Source organism: Epinephelus fuscoguttatus, linkage group LG14 (assembly GCF_011397635.1).
Source record: "Epinephelus fuscoguttatus linkage group LG14, E.fuscoguttatus.final_Chr_v1".
Classification (NCBI taxonomy): Eukaryota; Metazoa; Chordata; class Actinopteri; order Perciformes; family Serranidae; genus Epinephelus; species Epinephelus fuscoguttatus.
Genome location: NC_064765.1, coordinates 29,264,875 through 29,284,848, shown reverse-complemented (window position 1 = coordinate 29,284,848; position 19,974 = coordinate 29,264,875). Strand labels below are relative to the sequence as shown.

The following is a 19,974-nucleotide window of genomic DNA, read 5'->3' as shown; positions in this document are numbered from 1 at the left end:
TTAAGCATGGGCTTTTCAGACAATATGTCTGTATTTGGTGTTCCGTCGTCCCTGCAGGGTTGTAAATTAAGTTTTTTGTCCACCTGCCACTGTGGTTGGTGGATTCCCAAATCTACCAGCCATTTAATAGATTACCATTGTTATTTTGTTGGCTGGTGAGTGAAGCAAATCTAGCAGCCACTTGCATATTCTACCAGCATTTGGCTGATGCTTATTTCCAATTCTAGCAGAAATACAACAAAATAACTACATAAGTGAAAAATCTTTGCACATATTTAGTAAATGCATGAACTAGAATGGCTTAATCCTCAAAGCAGATCTAGGTTAAAAAACTGAGGGGTAACGAGATTGTCATTAATACTATAAATAGTAGGGCTGGGTACCATTCATGGGAACCAATACCGGTACCGGTACTGGTGTACAATAGTGCTTCTTTCCCAGTGCTTCACTTTCTTTGTGATAAAGAAATACATTGTTTACCAGTCTAAAGGGATGACGTAGTAGTAGTAACCAACGCAAATTGATTAGTATCCTTAAAGAAGTATTTCACCACTGGAAAAACAGTTTTTTTTCACAAAATCAGGCTTTTTATGCAGTAGACAGACACAAATACTCTTGAAATTGGTGCTTTATGACCAGAGAAGACAGAGAAAAAAATGTACCATTTGCTTTTGCTCAAGAGGGAGAAACCCTACAACTACCAGAATGACCTGCGCCATACTGGTCCAGTAAAGGCTCCCGCTGGTAGGTGACAAAATGCAAACTCATCCATTTAAACAATGGCGGCTGGCTGATAACATACAGTCTCATATTACAGTTAATCAGTACGCTGAAACGAATTTCTGAAAACATTGGGGCGAGAAATAGGCAACTCAGTAACAGAATCTTGCCTGAGAGCAAGCCGAAACTCCACCGAATTATACATTAGCGTCATTAGTTTTGCTGGGAGCGGAGCAGGGAGATCTAGGCACTGGTTTGATAGAGGGAAGTTTACCACAGTTCATTTACACATACAACCCACTGTAATGATACAAAGCTGATTGAAAATTGGCGAAGTACCCCCTTAAAAAGCACAGATTTCAGTACCCAACCTTAATAATTAGCAGCATGTATAATTACTATCATTACCAACAGAGGCTATTTCTTTCTATTTAAAATGTGTTAACCTACAACATACTCAGCTAATTGACCTGAATGCAACAGATTGAGCAAATTAATGGCTGTCCAGGTGGAGGAACAGAGCCTAACAACAAAAGACCCACACAACACAATGGAGACCATATCTGGAACTTCAAGTGTATCTAGATAGAGCCTGCCTCTGTGGCGCACAGCAAAGCGCTGCAGGAAGGATAAGTGGAAACATGTTGATGTTGTATCTAGAGAGGCCATCTGGGGCCAACCCCAGGTCTTGGGTGAAACACACAGACTTAGAAAGATGCAAACACTGGGGAACTCCCAAAATGTTTAGCGTCTGCACGCATCGCTGGACAAGTCTAGACCAGACAAATGATACATTACGCCCAAAGTGGGGGACAGAGGGGCAGACAAATAGTAGTATTAGGTGAGTAAAAAGAAAGGTGCAATTAGAGTTAACCGTTCTTCTGTGCTGCAAACGTACTCCCATCTCATGGTAGAAAATAAAGTGTATTTAATCTTCTTTGGCCTAGATGTTGGTTACATATAGGTCTGTTTCAATAAAGTATCACAAGCAGTAATGTACTGTAACAGGCAACATAATGCAGCTTCTGAACTAAAATTCCCTTTTAAATACCTTGTTTCTATTTAAATAAAACTAAAATAGGGCAGCTTATAACTGGGGGATAATGTAGCTGAAATGTTCTAAAGGTAATTCTGAGATTCTAGGTCATGTACTGCTGTCTCTAACTTCACTGTGGTTGAACAGGAACTTGTTTATCTAAATCAATAAAGTGGTAAAGGAATGAGTCCTGAAACCCACCCAGAAATGAGTCGGCATTTCTGCATCTCTGGTTCCCTCGTCTTGAAGTCAATGGATTGTTAAAAATTTTTTTTTTTCCTTTGGTTAGATGCCTGAAATAACGTTTGTGGTTAACACAAGCTTAATAGACTTTCTAGTTTTGTTCTACAACATAAAATACATCAGTAAATATCCTCTTGTAAATTTTGAAGCCTTTACTGTATAAGTCATAAAAAAGGCAGTGGCGAAAAAGTGGCTAAATGGGACTTCGAACCATTGTCACGCCGAACACAGCTTTACAGCCTTGTTGCAGTGGCGACGTTGAAGTCATGTGACAGTGGTGTAGTTTGTTTCTAGTCTAATGTTAGCTTCTTACTTGTGCTGACTGCATGGACGTTTCAAAACTCACAAATATTGTTAAGATTATCTTGCTAAACAAAATGTGTAAGTATCAGTCTTTTGTTTGCCATAGAGCTTATTTTATGCAATAACCATAAATCCAAATGAAAAAAGCGCATTGCTTTTTGGTCAAGGGAACCAGGGCGACTCTAAACTTCTGGGTTGACCTACAAAAACCCCCTCATCTGCACTACTTTATGCACCTCACGCAAGAACTGATAAACAAACAAATTTCCACTTAATTTAGTTTGTATTCATGTTTTTTTCCTATTTTATTCACACCAGGGATTTCTTACTTTTGCTCTTCTCTTTAGTAAGAGAACATTTTACAGGTGGCTGAAACCATTATTTCCAAGAAAAGAGAAAAACGTCTCATTTTCAAAGTCAACAAATTTTTGTCCAATATTTTTTATCTTATGCCACTTACTACTCCGACACCACTAAAGAAATGCTTGTCTTCTTACCCCACTAGAATTACTTAACTATTTATGTTACTACTTACTTAACAATAAGATTTTTGCACACACAGCATATAAAAATAAAATAGTAAATAGTAAATATAATAGTGCAGCTTAAATGATTAGTGGATTGATTGACTGATTAACAGAAAATTAATTGGCAACTGTTATAATGGTTTGTAATTGTTCATGTAAAAAACATTTCATGGTTCTAGCTTTTCAAATAAAAGAACTTGCTGCTTTTCCTTTTAATTACTTTGATTGAATTCATTTTATTTTTCTGCATAAAGTCCTTTTACTTTTAATACATTTTCCTGATGTATTTCCATTTTCAATCTAGGACTTTTACTGGTACCTGAGTATTTTTACAGCATGGTATTAGTACTTTAACTTGGGTAAAGTATCCTAATACTTCCTCCGCCACTGCTGCTGACAGGGCACTTCGAGCATCACAAATGTTTTGCCATTGCTGGGTTTTTGATTTTCTAGTAACGCCAGTACAAACACTCTGGAAAATCCCATGTTTACTTAGTCTAAGTTTATTAAACAGCACGTCAATTCCACCACTGTCAAAGTTCCTATTCTTACAGCCTTTATTTGGTGGCATCACTCCAGTTGTTGGGCATGTGCCAGAGTATTTGCACACAGCACAACACCTGCCCTTATACAGTGTTTAGGGGGTGATAGCTACACTAATAGGTGACTTATGATCATCATGTAGGATTCATGCACACCTGGCACACCTGGGTAAAAGTGGATTTAGATGGTTCATCTGGTGCATCTAGAGTTGACTTCTTTTATTTTTTCTCCTACCAGAAAATTAACAAAGTGTCTATGAGAGTGTTGCAACATGAGGTCCAGTGTCAGCAGTCTAACATACACATGATTTGTATTAACAGGACCATAAAAAAACCCAGTGTGTTCCTTTCATGGTCCTCATATTTTTTTATTTGCACACTTGCAATACCTTTAACTTACTGAACATATGTGGATGTGTGCAGTGCATCTACAACAAATCATGGAAGGTGAGGGGAAGAAAAAAAATAACCACATTAAGCAAGAGCACATCTTCTACGTAAGAGATTTAAGTAATTTGCTCTCCACCTTCCCTCCCTCCTTTCCTGCTTCTGTCTTTGTCATTTCCTTTTCTCTGGTCATTTTTCCCAGTAACTCGTGGGCTGACTTGCTCTGTTGCATTCCTGTCACTAAGTTTGCTGAGGCACATTTAGTGCACTACTCTCTACTGATCTTATGTCCTTCCACCCAGCTGATCACCATTTGCCTGTAATACTGACTGGAATAGGGTGTGTTGTCATTGATACCGTAAGCCTCGGTGGAAACAGTGAGGAAATAGATCTTCTGTGTAACTTCAGGAGTTTTGATGAGAAATTGGTTGTGAAAGTTGTTTTTTCATTTGTTCACTCTCGCACATTCATACTGTTTTATTATTTAAAGAATAAAAATGAAAACACCGTTTAAAAAATAAAATAAAATGATAACAAAAAACTGACAAAAATGCTTAAAAGTGTCACCCACCAAGATCATAGCTGGACAGGATGGGGCAAAAAAAACTGATGATAATGACAATAAATGAATACAGACATTTTCTGTTTCTGTTTTAAATAGCATTTGAGCATAGACATCTGCTTATGCCACAGCATTTTTGCACAACATGTCCAAGTCTTCTCCAATACCACATCCATTTACACATGCCAACACAGTATACACAAAAACCATACTGCTGCATATGGTACATTCAGTCAACAGTTTTGGTCTCCCAAGTTGATAGACTGGGTGGACAAAGTATTTGAAACCCCTCTATGTATCATACAATACAATGTAACAGCATCGACAGCCACCTCTGTAAAACAGCTGCAACAAAAACTAACTTTATAACCTCTGTAAAAGTAGGACTTAAGTTGTCTGTAAGAGCTGGACCCACAAATCAGCCAGGCTTATAGATGATCCAATATTAGCTTACTGCAGATATAGTGGTATTAGTGTATACTGTTATTTGTCCCAAGAGTCACAAGAAACTTCAGTGCAGAAATATCAGACTAGGTTTGACGTATGATACGTTGTAATCAATTTTTTCAATCTCCCGAAATCATCAATATCAGCCTCAAAAAATCTTGTAGCAGCTGAGCTACTTCAGATGAAGTGCCTGTCAAATTGTCAAACAGTGTCTGAAATTCCCTTTTGAGGTCGAAATTGGGGAGGGTTGTGTCCAATAGGGGTGGAGAAAAAAAAAAATCAATGCAGCATATGTATCATGGTATTTTTCTATGGCAATATCATATCGTCACATGGATGCCAGTATCAATTTTTTTTTTATTAAATAAATTATCTATATCACAAATACAAAGCAATCTTTTGGTAGCCCACTAGAAAACTATAATCAGTTGCCTTTTCAGTCCACTAGATACATTTTGCTTCAGTAACAATCACTGATGTGAGATGAACAGATTGAAAACTTTATCTTATTAGATAAAACAGATGAAGACAAAGTTTTCCTTTGGGGACAAAATTTGCAGTTCAGAAACAGGTAATAGATAGCTATACTACATTGTAATACGTTTTATCGCAATACTCAGTATATAGCAACACGTGTAAAATTGCAATAATATTGTATTGTGACTTAAGTATTGTGATTATATGGTATCGTGGGGCCTCTGGTGATTCCTACTGGTGTCCAACGGTTTTTGTAATGTCACATCACACTTTCGCCACATAAACAATTGTCTCTCATTTCCTCATCATGAAGCCCACAAGACAGACAACTTCAAGCATACATTTCCTGTTTTGGTGTGATCTCCACCCTCCCTCAGTGAACTGTCAGAAAAGAGCATTTTGACCGTTTGACCATGCAGATGTAATCTAAACAATCAGTACACTTGAAATGCACTGTTTGTCGATGGAGAAGTTCATTATTCTGACATGTGTTTTCACCATATTTAGTATTACATTACAAACATCACACTACCAGACTACAAACTGCATCATCTCTCTCACACGCTGTTTACACTTTGTAATTGCGCTGATCAGTATCTAATGTCAGAACCATGACATCACGTCCTTTTTTGCAACCCAAGTGCAGAGATAATTTCACTGACATGAAGGAGGAGACCACACCTTAACTTTCCAAAACACTTTATATGCATTTTACATTTACACCTGGTAATATCATGAGTCTTCGGGGATGTGATCACAAGTGGGCAGCGCTAAATAGTGTAAACGACCAACAAGAACACATTGTAATTCAGTCATGTGGATGCATTTGACTGTGCTGATGCGTCCTAATGAGTCCCCAACAAGGACTATCATCAATGTAGGACATGGTGGTTGTATTGGTGACAGCATGCTAAAGCTCTATAACTTGCCAATGTCACAATGAGTTGAACAAAGTATTGCATGATCGTCTTGCCTTTTGCCCTATAGAAGGAGATGCATGGAATTCTGACAGCGATATCGCCAACTGTACTGACGGAACCACTAACGTGACTAGGGGGATGCTACCGAGCGGCTAGCAAGGTGTGGATGCAATAACTGTGAGTTTGGCACTTTGACCTTCTAACCTAAGTGACGCAGGCATCAAAGAAATCTGAACACGAGTGGCCAGCTGGAGACATGACAGACACAGGTGTGGAAGGTGTTTTGTCTCGGCTGTCCACTTAGGTTCAGATAAATGAAATGCCAGGTGTAAACAGGTTCTCTGCTGCACTTTCAAACGTGGCCATTGGGAGGAGGCATAAGTTGGACAACATTTCAACCAGTTTATTTCAGGCATCTCCCGTAGACTGCAGTAGTTTTAGCTGAGCTCTAATTAACTGACGACTGAATTGTACCCATACATGCCCTGTATACACGCTACTCCTTCACTAAGCCCAGGCCAACAACATTAATTCTGTTCCCATGGTAAAATCAACATTGCATGTTTACAAAAACTTTAACAACAGTCTTTACATGTTCACCACAATTAAGTAATCTCATATAAGCCGCCTTTTAACTACCGACTGGAATCAATTAAATCTTCAGGTTAGACAGCTATAAATGTGTCAGAGTGGTAAAGTAATGATTACAGTAAAGACGGCAATCACAAGTCAAATTAAGATTTATATCCACGTTTAAAGGAACAATGGCTCCGTCTCTGCCCAAAATAAACCCATTAGCCCGGCAGATGATTTTCCACATCCCTAACAGCATTAGACTCATGATGCTAGTGTGAGAGTTAACATGAGTGACCAGTTAAAAACAAGTCTTATAGTATGTGTATCAAAGCACTCTGAGGTGGGGGAGCTGCTCTGGTGGCCAATTAGCCACGATCTGGATGCCATTTAGCCTCCATTTGCACTTTCCAGTGAACCCTTGCACCCTAGCAACAATGCAACAGTGAACCTCAATAAATTTGTGGCAGACTTTGCTCATATTCCATGGCTCGTGGAACTGTTCTTCTATAAAGGGTTTATTTGAGGGACATGTGGCCTCTCATCATCCAGCTTTGGTATTCAGGTCTCTTTCATCCCTCAGGCACTGTGGCTTCAATGTTAAAAGGATTTTTCTAAATAATCACTAAGGTTTGAGGATTTCTTTTATTAACCTTGCTGTAGTATTTCATGTTTGGGTGACTACACCTTGTAAACGTGGCATGCAGGCAGTTCAGCTGTGTTTGCGGCAAGATTTCTGCAAGGGGGTCAATGAGGCCCATTACTTTGCTACGAGGTCACTGCTCCAAGTATACACTGTGAAAACTGTACACCCAGTGAGTGCTACAAAGTAATTTCAAGATTTTATTACATATTGATAATGGACATAATATTTAAGACAAATAAGTAACATTGCTTTGTTATTTTAAAGAAATTAAAACATCATGCACAGATAAAAAAAAAAAAAACAGGGTAAGAATGTACTCCCCTTTCATCAGTGTTTATTGTTGCACTACGAAATATTTTATCAGTATTTTATTTGCAGGTAAAGTCAAAGTCCTAAAAAACCCGAACCAATTTACGGTAGTTTGTGTTTAGTAATAATAACGACATCACTAGGATATGCAAAACGTCTTTTTCCATTACTCTAATCATTAAAGAATCTTGTCAAACTCCTACGTGGTTTTCCACTTATAGTTATTATGACAAACTGCTGGTGAGTCACATGTGACAATTAAAAATAACAAATATTATCTGAATTTATTAGCTATGTTGACAGCGTTGAGTCTCCACTTTAGATGCTGCGCTGCTGTTAGCCAATGTTATAAGGTATGTGCTCTGTTACCTCTATTAGCAAAGTGTATGCACTCAGTACAAAAACAAGGTTACAATGTACTGGTATGTGAGTAGAAATTAAGTGCATCAGTCTGTAATCAAGCCATAGGCTGCTAAGTCATATGGATCTATGTTGTTTATCATAAATACCAGAGTGTGTTCCTCAAAAGATGGCGCCCCCTTAAAAAAATGTGGCATGCCATGACGTCAAACTTCCATTCTCTATAACAGAGGGATTCCAACTATTGATCATTATCAGCTATCCTTGTACTGTGCTTACACTACAAGCAAACGTAACAGCCTGACCAGCTACCCTAATGCCACGAAGCCCCTTGACTGAATGTTAGTTACAGTTTGTATGTGGTCAAAAAAATATCTACGCTTTCGATTAATATCTGAGCCCCATTTTAACATCACATTTTGCTGCCCCATTGCATCCCATGTGCACTACAATGTGCATAAATCTAGCATAGCTGCAGCTAACTAAGCTAAATAACACAATACCACAGCTAACAACAACCATATCATTGGTTGAAGCATCATTGCGTCATTGGAGCGCTGACATGTGCCATGTCTGTCCACAGCAACAAGTGTTGGGTTTCAGTTTGTACCTTCTTTTCACCAGCGTCCACTGAAAATGACTTGCAGCCTGTTGTTGAGTCGCTGTGAACACAGCTGAAGTGGGATTTACACTTGTGCAGCAAACCCTACGCTGTAGCCTATGCATGTCACCTATGCACATAGCCTGTGCTGTTGTGAGCATTTATACTTGTGTAGTGGTGTGTCTGTGTCACTCTGCAGTTAAACCTCCAAAACACTAGTCGGCCACAGGGTTTCTGTGAAGTGCTGTAAAGTTCATTTGATTCAAAACACACCCAAAACACAAGTGCACAAATCAGTTTCACTTTCACTCGCAGCAGTCACAGACAAAGCATGTGTCTTTATCTGGACACATTTTCCAAACAAATACAATATGCTAACATTATTAGCACAAGCCAATGGCATTTTACATTGTATAAATTAGCCGAGCAGCTAACTAACTTATCTTCTACTCATATAAAGCCAGGGACAACAGCAACATTTAGCAAAGGTAACGTTTCAAAATTTGGCTCCATTACAACTCACAAGGTTCACCGACAAAACAACTATCTTATACTAAACATGTTTTCCAAACAAATACAAAATGCTAACGTTATTAGCACAAGCCTTTGGCATTTTACATTGTATAAATTTCCTCTCCCGAAGTATAAATCTCTGAAGGACAAATCACACACAGGACGTAAAATACTATTTTTGTGGAGGCTTTATTATCTACATAATTTATTGTTTCTTATCTGTGAAATTAAAGTAAATAAAAGCTTCCTTTCCACTGAGGGAAATGGTTTCAGCTTGCAAAAATAAACAGGAGGTCTGCGTAGCTGCAACGTGTAGTTACATTCCTAGGGAGGTGAACGTCAGGCTACGGTGGAGGTTACGGCGCCGATTCAGCGCAGAAGTATGAAGTCCGCCTAAGCTGTTGGTCAGTACTCAATTGTTATCTAGCTATGAGGTATAAGGCTGGAAAATGACGTGGACAGGCAGCTAACACAAGATTGTTCACAGGCTCGTCACTCTTTGTGAACACAAGCCAAAACAAGCCATCCTTGCTAACTTTTTAAGTATCGAAATTATAGAGTTGCCTATCACTCTCTAAAAACATCTTTGGTAGAGGTGTATTAAATATTTTCACAGAATATAACTCAAATTCATATAAATTATACAGCACATGCACATGCCTTTTACACATTTTTGCATCTCTCCTATGACACAATAAAATCTGGCACGTCTAATTTGCAATAACATTTCCAATTTGGCTACTGTACCATACAGGGCTGAGGCCATGGATTTATTATGTGTATGTTTCAGCCCTGTCATTTTTTTTTCTTTTGCAACAGCAATACAATTCTCTGTCTAAACAGAAACATGGATACCTAACCTAACTCAAGGCCTGGTGACAGCCGGGGAAAACACAAGGCTAAACAGAGCAGCTAATGATACCCTTGGCCAGCTGTAAACAAGAGCAATGTGTTGCTGAGACATCAAGAATTCACCCAGCCACTGACAGAGGACCTAAAATTAGCCTAATGTTTACCCCCACTGGATAACAAAGGCTAGAAACATATTGCTTGTGGGCCAAAAGTGAAGTGTATTTCCCATGGATGTTATCTATTAACAGTAATTTGATTATCTGTAGCACACAATAAGAGTCTTATTAATATTGCTCATTTTCTTTAAATAAATAGGTTGTGTGTTTATTTTACTAAATTTTGTTACCAAGTCACCAAAGATTCACCTGGACTATTTGTTATGAAATGATTCTTTCTAAATTCACACTGCCAGTGCTGATGGTAAACATTCCCCAGGGGATACAGGGGAAGTTTAAGGAATTGCTGGGAATAGAGGGGGTTGTACTTACTGAAAACGTACAGGAAAAAGGAGTGAGTAGGAGAGGGGGATCTCGGGCAGAGAGACAGATGAAGGAGGATTATGAAAGCATGAACAGCGAAACACAGCAAGAATATAAGTGAGGAAAATAAACAAGCGTTGGGCTGCCAAGCACTGGCTCAGCAGAGGTACTTCCCCTTATGTGCACAGCTGGATTTGTGAGACGGTGAGCAATACTCCCCTCTCTTCTCCCAGACTCTGACACAAGCAGGGGAATTTAGCTTCTCCGTGCTAGGCTGCTTCAAAAATAGCACTGGATAACTGCATGGTAGTAAACCAACAAGGAGGTACATCGACTGCACATCTCCATCAATGCCTAATCATCTCCCTAGTCAACACTGTACTGAGTCGATGACAGGCAGGAGACATTCATTTCCTAGCCAACATCGCACAAGGTTGTTTATTTGATTGATTTGGAACTAGTGGGAAGAAAGATTTTTTTTTTGTTTTTTGTTTGGATGTTTGGATCCAACTCAACATCCCCAGGAATTAGGTCCATGTTGAATGACGCAGTTGTGTAAAGGTCAGGGTGGTGGATGGGATGGGATGGTAGTGTAACACATCTGACTTTCATGCAAAACACAGCAGTTTGAGTCCGTCACAGACAGTTCACCCCCAAATCAATAATAACTGTTTATCCTCGTACCTGTAGTGCTAATTATCAGTCTAGCTTGTGTTGGTGTGAGTGGCAGAGTGTTAAAAATGCCTCTCTTCTTCGGTGATCCGGTTGGTGGGTATAATTGGTTAGAAAGAAACTACAATCATTCCTAGCCTAAGGAAGGACTTTGGTTATCTAACCCTAACTATATCTAAGCCATAGTTTAACTGTCATAACCATGTTGCCATGTACAGATAAGTCCAGGAAGATTTAAAAAAAAAAGGGGGTTTTCCATGCATCTCCTCTAGTCTGTAGTGCATGGAGCTATGCTAGCTGCACCAACAAAGCTCATATGTTTCAAACATTGACCTCAGCAGGACTGGTCAGTGGCTGAAGGCTACTGCTTGCACTATAATTGAAGATGCAGAGGAAATTAATTAATTTTTCTGAATGTAACTGTACCATAACAAATACATGATTATACATACACCCAACAGAAAACCTTTGCCGTGTTTGAATCTGCATAGTGATACTGTAAACTACTGTAACCTGTAGATCATTACACCTCATAGCCTAATCAGAACAGATCTGAGAGACCAATGAGTTAGCTTAGCTCCCACACAATCGTCTTTAATCAAAAGCATGGCAACTTCTGAGATAGATTTCCATGTCTTGGATAGCAAGATGTATTTTCTTTAGTTGCCACGTTTGCCTTATAATGAAACATAAAGTCTTGAGAGGAACTTGAGTGACTGACGGGGAAAGGCACACAAAAATAAATTAGAGGTTTCGTAACAAGACCAATAATTGCTTTGACTTTACTGGAAGCGTTGGTGTTGTGACGTTACTTGTTGGCCCAAAAAGCATTTTACACAACCTGAGTCCAAAACCAGTTAAATCGACAGTGCAATTAAAATGTCAAACAGATTTTAGAATACCTCTGTAAAGTAACCCATTTGGAAAATCACCATAAAATATTTACAGGGTAATCCATTCTACCTTGCAAAAAGAAATGGTAAGATTTGACCATTAAAATAATTGTTTAGGACTGAAAATAAAGTGTGATTAAAACATGCATGCAGATCATCTGGAATTTATGGTCATGTTGTAACCACATTTTGTGGTGCAGCTGCGTGTATTACTACACAAACATTCAAACCACACCCCATCTGAGACTAGACAGTGCTGAGGGAAATCAGTCCTTGCAAACCAGTTCTCATACTAGACATATAATTATTTACAAAGTCTCAACACCTTTACCAGTTTCTGCCTAAAGTTCAAATTTACATCAACACTGGAAACAAGTTTTCTGGGAAAAAAAAAAAAACACTTTTAAAGAAAGATACTGATGTTCAAAAGTTATAATTATGCAAAATAAGACAACTGCCATCAATTTCCCCTACATGTATGTTTCCTGGAAGCCTAGCATCATCATAACCTTATTATCTGTTTAATCAACTGTTGTTAATGCCAATGATCCGAGTGCTGGGTTATCCATGCTGTCTTTATTACAGGGGAGGCTGACATACAGTACATGTTCTACACAAACTCATGCAGCTCCTCTATCTTGTTTAGGCTAGCTTGCTGATGAATTATGGCTTGACAGAGATAATCAGATTTGCAGATATCCAGTAAGTCAAAACAGAGTTTATGGCATAATGAAATACAACTGCCAATTATTGCAACATTCCCAGCTATCTAACAGCGCACACCCATGGTGGCTAGTATGCTTTTACAAAGTGAGTATGTGGCACTGCTTCAATTCCCCCTGGCTACTGGGACCAGTGAGGTTGTGATCGGCAATTTGACACATCTGTCTGACATTTAGGACCACATAGGAGAACCAAGCATTGTGGCAAATGAATGAAAAGATCTGTCTCTGATGTTAAGTTTGTTTTCTAGTGCAGTAGAGTAATACAATAAAGCACATATTCACTGTAAAGTGAAACCACACATTATGAACTTGGACATAAATTAGCTTTTGCCAGAAAAACGTCAAAGTAATGAGTCTCACACGTTCGGATACTCACTGGTAGTTCTGAGGGTTCAGGGAGAAACTCCGCATCTTCTCCAAAAATAAAATCTGGTGGCAATTCTGGGTACTGTGCGTTGAATATGATATCCCCTGGGAGAAAAGAAGGAAAACTGATTACCTGATTGATGACAGACATAGACAGCATGAATTCCAAAAGTTGGCTTGCATTTCATTGTGCGCTGCAAAATGATCACAACGTAACACTCTCTCCACAAAATAAAACTTTTTTTCAACCCAGACTTAATTTTCTCCAAGCGGCAAACTTCAGGGCTGAAAAATGAGGTCAACCTGAAAGTGCAGTTCCTCAAATGGCCACTTGAGGCTGACTCCAGAAGCAAGTCGATCCCCATTGACTCCCATGTTAAAATGCAGAACTTTCAAAAAATGGTTGTTCCCTTTACTCACTTTGTGTCATTTTGTGTCTAACGGAGCCCTAAAATGTCATTTTATTTGTGAAAGTGAAAAAAATGTGTCATTTGCTTAAACTAGTGTGGCAATCTGCCTTATTCTTTTTAGTTTAAAGATTCGGAGGGTCATTTTTTTGGACACTGCTGAAACAAAGGAAACTTCAGCGGGAATACTTTATCATTGTGTTTCCCATCTGGTGGATCGTGGTCCGAAAGTGGGTCTCGGGTCCATTTTGAATGGGCCACAATGACTCGAGAACAATTCCTGCTGTAGAATAAGGGAATAGCGGACAGCTACTTAACAGAGACAGCAAACCAGCTTGACAACATGGCCAAATACTAATACGACTGTGATTATATTAAACTGTGCGGACCTTGAGCTGATGACTAAGGAGAAATCTGGATGGTGGCTGGACCAGTTGGGAACCTCTGCTTTATCACATTATCTTAATCTAGCTGTCCAGTCATGAATCTGAATTTCACATGCAATAGGCAGCTGTTTTTTTCAGCTGCTGCCTTAACAACCACATGATATGCATTTGTGCTCTGGGGTCTTTTAATTTAAATACCTACAGTAATGAGTAAATGTGACATTTTCCATTGTAGCCACTTAAATCCTGCCAAACAGGTCTGTCCTGTAAAGATAATTGCATTGGAATTTTTTAATATAGGACACATTAAGCGAAGTTAAAGTCAAGTTTTCTTTTAGTTTATTGATTCCAAATATGACAGGAGTACAAATCAGTTACTAAAATGCTATTATGTAAAAAAAAACATGCATAATGCATTTAAGATTAAAAAAAATAAAACTACAGACTGGAAATGGCCCTCGCTGAAGCAAGGACAAAACCATCATAACATGTTCACATAACACACTGCTTAGGCTGGTTCACAATGTTCTGATATTATGTTACACAATTCTATTTGTGTGCTGCAAGACTGTTCTGTTCTGCTTTTTTGACGTTCCAGGGACAGCAAGAGGAGGCAAACATACACATATGGAAATGTTTTTCCAGTGGAGAGGAGTCAAACGAGGAGACGAGAGGATGTGCTGTAAATCGGTTACAAACCACTGGAAGGCTGTCGGAGATGCACTGGCATGGCTCCAGAGGGAAATGGAGGTCGTGGAAGTGCAACCTTTACAGGTTACACAGGCTTTTATACAGCGCTTTGTTCACACAGGCTGAGACAGCGATGAAGAGTGCAGTCTAGTCCCTGCTAAACGTGCTTTCTTGAAAGTCTTACTTCTATTCCAGCCAGACATTTTATCGGGGTCATAAGGGCGTAATATGTACAACAACAGAGGCCACAAATTGTTGTTTAGCAGTACCAGCCATGGTGGTGGAGTGGAAGGGGGCTGGGCTTGCATTAATAGCGCTTAGCTCTGTGCAGAGTGTGCCATGCTTTTGCACGCGATCAGTAGGCAGGTCCACAGACTGGCAGACACCAACCTGCAGCCCTGCATCCTTGATTAAACAAACGTTCTTCCTCAGGCCAAAGCACAGGAAGGTACAGCAACTAGTACAACAGCTGCAGAGATGTCGCATGCTTTGCCAGAGTGCTGGTGGCTTGTTTGTTTGTTTGGGTTTTTTTGTCGGTTTCAAGGTCTTGAGACGTCTTTCTAAACTTCGACAGACGTATCACTTCAAGGGTAAAGATATGGTACATTAAGGGACTCTATCACAATATAAAACCCTAGCTTTTTGCTTTATTCTTGTGTTGCATATTCTTAAACCTTCCATCTACACATTCCTTGGGTCTCGCTACAACATCTTGACACAGGTCACAATGAATTCTGCCTGGAAAGATTTTTACCAAATATTGCACAATAAGCAAAGTCTACTTCCCCTTGCTGGGCAGGCGGTTTTTCCCCAAGCAGTGCCACATTTGCATCAAACTTAACAGACAGCCTGAGCCAAATAAAAACTTCATACACATCCTCTAAATGAATTTAGCTTTTCATAACGTTTCCAAACTGCAGACTTGGACCCCATCAACTGCAACTTGTAGGCAGGTTTTTATCTATCATACAGAGCTGCACATTAACATGCTACTTTTGTCCTATGGAAAACCTTCAGAAATGAGTAGGCATCTGTTCAAAGAACTTGTTCGACACTCATCAGCCACAAGAACCTGTTTCACCAATCTAGTGGACAGATCTGGCTTGTATCGCCTACTGTGTCTTTGAAGTGGGTGAGAGTAAGAGCTGTCTCTGTCTCTGTCTGGGGATTCTGACAAACGATAATATGTGAAATATGAAAAAATAATAGCTTTAATATAACACATTTTTAATCATCTGCTAAATCAGTTCAACTTACTTATCTCATTAAGTGCCCTTTAAAGGGTAACTTGGTATTTTTCAATGTGGACCCTGTTCCCATGTTTTTGTGTCTAAGTGACTAATGCGAACAAAATTTTTTGAAACGGGTCCATTACTGAGCAAGAGCACTGCAGCCAGCAGCACCTAAGCAGGCTGCAATGTAACCACTCGGGGCATTTGGCACTTTCAATTTACATCCTAGAACAGTACTCGGTTTTGCCACTGGCAGGCTCTAATGAATATGTATTATAAGTGCCCATATCGAGGTAGACCTTTTCTTAAAAGGTAAGATCCTTTTTGTTTAACCAGAAACAGCCCTAAAAGCACTCTTACCAAATCCACCAGACTCCATTTAAATAAACTGTATTTTTGGCATGTATAAAGCCATCGGATTTTGCCATTTAAGTGGTTGAATTAAGTGTATATTTGAACCAAACACTAGTTGCTAATTGTTGGCACACTGAAAAAAACAAACCCAAACAGCTTTTAAGACTTATGTTTTGTTTCTGTCAACTTTGAATGACGTGTTTTTACCAATAATAAAATTACTGTTTGTTTAAATGGAATCTGGTCTGTTTGGAAAAAGCAATTTCTAGGCCTTTTCTGATGAAAGAAAAAGGATCTTAATTCTTAACAAAAAGGTCGACCTATGTAGGGAAACTTTAAAATCTTGTCAAACATTTATAATAACAATTTCAGTCTGTCAGTGGCAAAAACAAGCACTTATAATGGATGTACAGAGAGGGTGAATATGCCTCGAATTGTTACATTGCAGCCTGTTTCACCGCTGCCAGCTGCAGCATGCTTGCTCAATACTGGACCAGTTTCAAAGATTGTTGTCTCCATTAATCACTCAGAGACAAAAACATGAAAAGATATTGTCAAGGTTGAAAAATACTTAAGTTAACCTCTAAGTTTCAATGTTGTGGTAACCACAATAACCGTCAACTCCGATCAACTGACAAATACAGTTTTTTTTTGCAATGCTCTGAATCAGTAACTTCATTAGTGACAAACCTGCACACGTAAAATTGAAAGAAGGTAACTGATAGTATCTTTTCAGGACGTGTGTGTATACACAGGTCTGACATAGGCCTTCTGAGTCACCATAATTCCACTAACACTAAGATGAAATCATTCTAAACAATGATTATAATCACTTAACAACATTTACTGATGTTGCCCATGATGATGTGGCCCCGACAACAGCAAGTTGACTGGTATCATTTCACTGATTAAGCAGCTCCATAATCACAGAAACATTCATCTTGTTTTTTGTACTTGAAGGAGTCCTGTGGGTGTCGTGGGACTAGTCTCGCGTGACCAGCCTCCCTTACTTCGGAATGGGAGTCTGGGGACATTCGTCTTTCGTTTTGTAATAGAAATGGGCGGGGATATCCAGACCACATGACAGCGTTGTCATAGGTACGGCATGTGTGTTACATGTAACAGAGATGTACCAGAAACACAGAGAGCAGGTTACTGGTGCGTAGTACTGTGATGTAGATTCATAATGTAGTCAGTCATGGCTCAGGCTACTACACAGAAGAAACGTGGATATTTTTCGGGTTTGTTCGGCGTCAGGAACAGCAATTCCGGTGTAGGCGGGTGTAAGGCAAAGCTAATCAGCCGTTGGTTGAGGAAGTACGGAAGTAAACGGATTTGAATCCAATCACATCACTGCTGCTGGGAGCCAGCGCTAGTTCTATTACAACTTTCCTATGGGAATGTCCACAGACGACAGAGTCAGCCGGCGTGCTGATGTCATCGGCGTTTGTGTAAGAGACTATCGTGGGACTTACTTTTCGCGATGGAACTGCAATTACAAAACACTCCCATGGTGGCATTTGGTTAATTATGCAATTTGTTGAAGTGATACAGAATGTTTACATGGTGCTTTCATTGACAACCTGCCTTTGAGCCAACCGAAGCTCTTGTCAGGTTATTTCCACTGAAAAGTTTCAAAGTCCCCCCTGAGTATGTGTTTTGAATAATATCTTGATTTCATTTATCCGCTGGCGCTGGTGACTTTGGCTGGTGTTGACCTGAAACCACCCCTCATCTTCAAACCAGCCCACTGTGAGACAGAAGTGGATCTCTCAAAACTAATCAAGGTTGGAATGAAATGTTTTATCTGAAATTATTAATTCAGCGCTGGTGTTGCTGTTTTCAAAGTGCAGGCCCATTGCTCTAGACAATGAATCAATTAACCTAAGCTCAGTGGGAAAACTGCAAATTAAAACGCTGTCAGCACTTACGTTTTAGAGTACAAACAACTAGCACAGAGATGGGAAAAAAAATCATCCAAATGGACCAAAGTGTTTATGCAGTGACTATTCCTTAATTTGTATTTGCTGTACATCAATCATGGGACAAATTTAAAGATAAAGACTAATAAACAAGCCTGACTTTAAGATTACGAGGAGCCTTAGCTGACCCCTCGTTCTAACTCTACTACTACTTTGTGACCTAATAAGGCAAAGCAATGTTTGGTAATAGTTTCTCTCCTAAAAGGGCAACAATAACAACAACTCATCAACGCAAGATTCTACAAATATTAGTGGCCATTCAGCAAACATCAGAGACTAAACTGTTCGGATTCATTTGAAAACACCAAATAGGGAAGTGACTCGTCAACTTACATTTCAGGGTCTCTCCAGCATAGGGGATGTGAAGTTTGAAGCGATCACAGCAGGGACCAGGGGTCAGAGATGTACATCTGAACATTGGAGTTAATGAAATCAACAAGACATAATTAATCTATTAGTCTTAAAACATGTAATAGTAAGCATAAGCAAGGTTTATGAATAATTAAACAACAGTTTTCTAACTATGATGTTGTAAACTTAGACTGGAAATAGGCAAATCTTTTACTTTAACTTATCATTATGTAGTAAAATTTGACTGGACAATGTAGTGGCTATAGAATAATGACACCATCAGCATTTACATTGATTTTCTTTAAGCCTCGCTTTCAATTTGCAATTCTGTCTGCCAGCAGGTATGTTAGAATGTACATTCAGCCGCTGGATGTTGCAGTAGAAAGAGATGCCAAGGCGATGGTAAGGTGTACCAACCCATATGGTGTTAATTCAAACAAACAGCTACAGCAGTACAGGCATGGCAAATATACAGAGAGTGAGACCTACAGTTACCTGCAACACAGACAGACAGAAACTGACGCCTTTTAGACTGTGTCACAGGTATACTACATTGGATGCTCTCATTAACAAGGGTTCTCTAAATATTATGTCATGGCTAAAATATATATATATATATATATGTGTGTATATGTATATATAAAATTTAACCATATATACACAAGCATAACTACAAAAGTTCAGATATCCGCTAGGCGGCCGCCTGGGTTAAACGCAGCATACAGCAGATTGAGTTCTATTAACAGGCACTGTATGTAGATGAATTTATTTGTAATGACTAAAACACAGCCACGAAACTTTGATCCTTGCCATTCACAAGTGTTTTTTTTAACGGTATTACCTTTGTTTGTAGGCTACAAGGCAATGAAGAAGGACATAACAACAATAAACACAATAAAAACAGACTAAAGCTGCTTGCTAACTTACGGTTGAAGCACAGATATCAAGGAAATCCAAAATCCAAATCAGCAATCTACAAGCCTACAAAACTAGGCAAGTAAAACACACACTTCTGAAACACTCCAGTGTGGTATGATGCCGTGCAACAAACAGAACAAAACTGACAAGCTGAAATTGTTAAATTGTCTCTCCTGGCTCTCTTGCAATCAAAAATAGAGGCAAAGATGACAAAAAATTGAGATTTGTTTATCTCATAGCATGCTTAACTTTTGTAGAGCATAACATATCAGGTATGGAAATAATCTGCAGATGCTCTGGTGCAAAATAAGACCAAACATTTTTATGGATGTCAGTTTTTTAACAACAAAAGCAGAAAATGTGGCCTGCAACAGACTAGGTAAGGCTTGTTTTCAGCTGAGCCCTTTTCCATTAAACGTGTGCCCCCCACCAGCCTATAAAGACAAGTGAGGAGTTAGTAGTAAGTGATGGAGTAAAACAGACCATAAAACAAGTTTTCCA

The 19,974-nt window shown here is 39.1% G+C and overlaps 1 protein-coding gene across 1 annotated transcript in view; it reads right to left on the bottom strand.

Annotated features, from left to right (window-relative positions):
• babam2 (BRISC and BRCA1 A complex member 2) overlaps positions 1-19,974 on the bottom strand; it is a 117,893-nt gene that overhangs the window by 95,985 nt on the left and 1,934 nt on the right. The window contains exons 3-4 of the mRNA XM_049596461.1: positions 18,538-18,614; positions 13,164-13,258 (exon numbers count right to left, since the gene is read on the bottom strand). Of these exons, the coding sequence (XP_049452418.1) occupies positions 13,164-13,258; positions 18,538-18,614 (172 nt within the window). The remainder of the gene's footprint in view (positions 1-13,163; positions 13,259-18,537; positions 18,615-19,974) is intronic.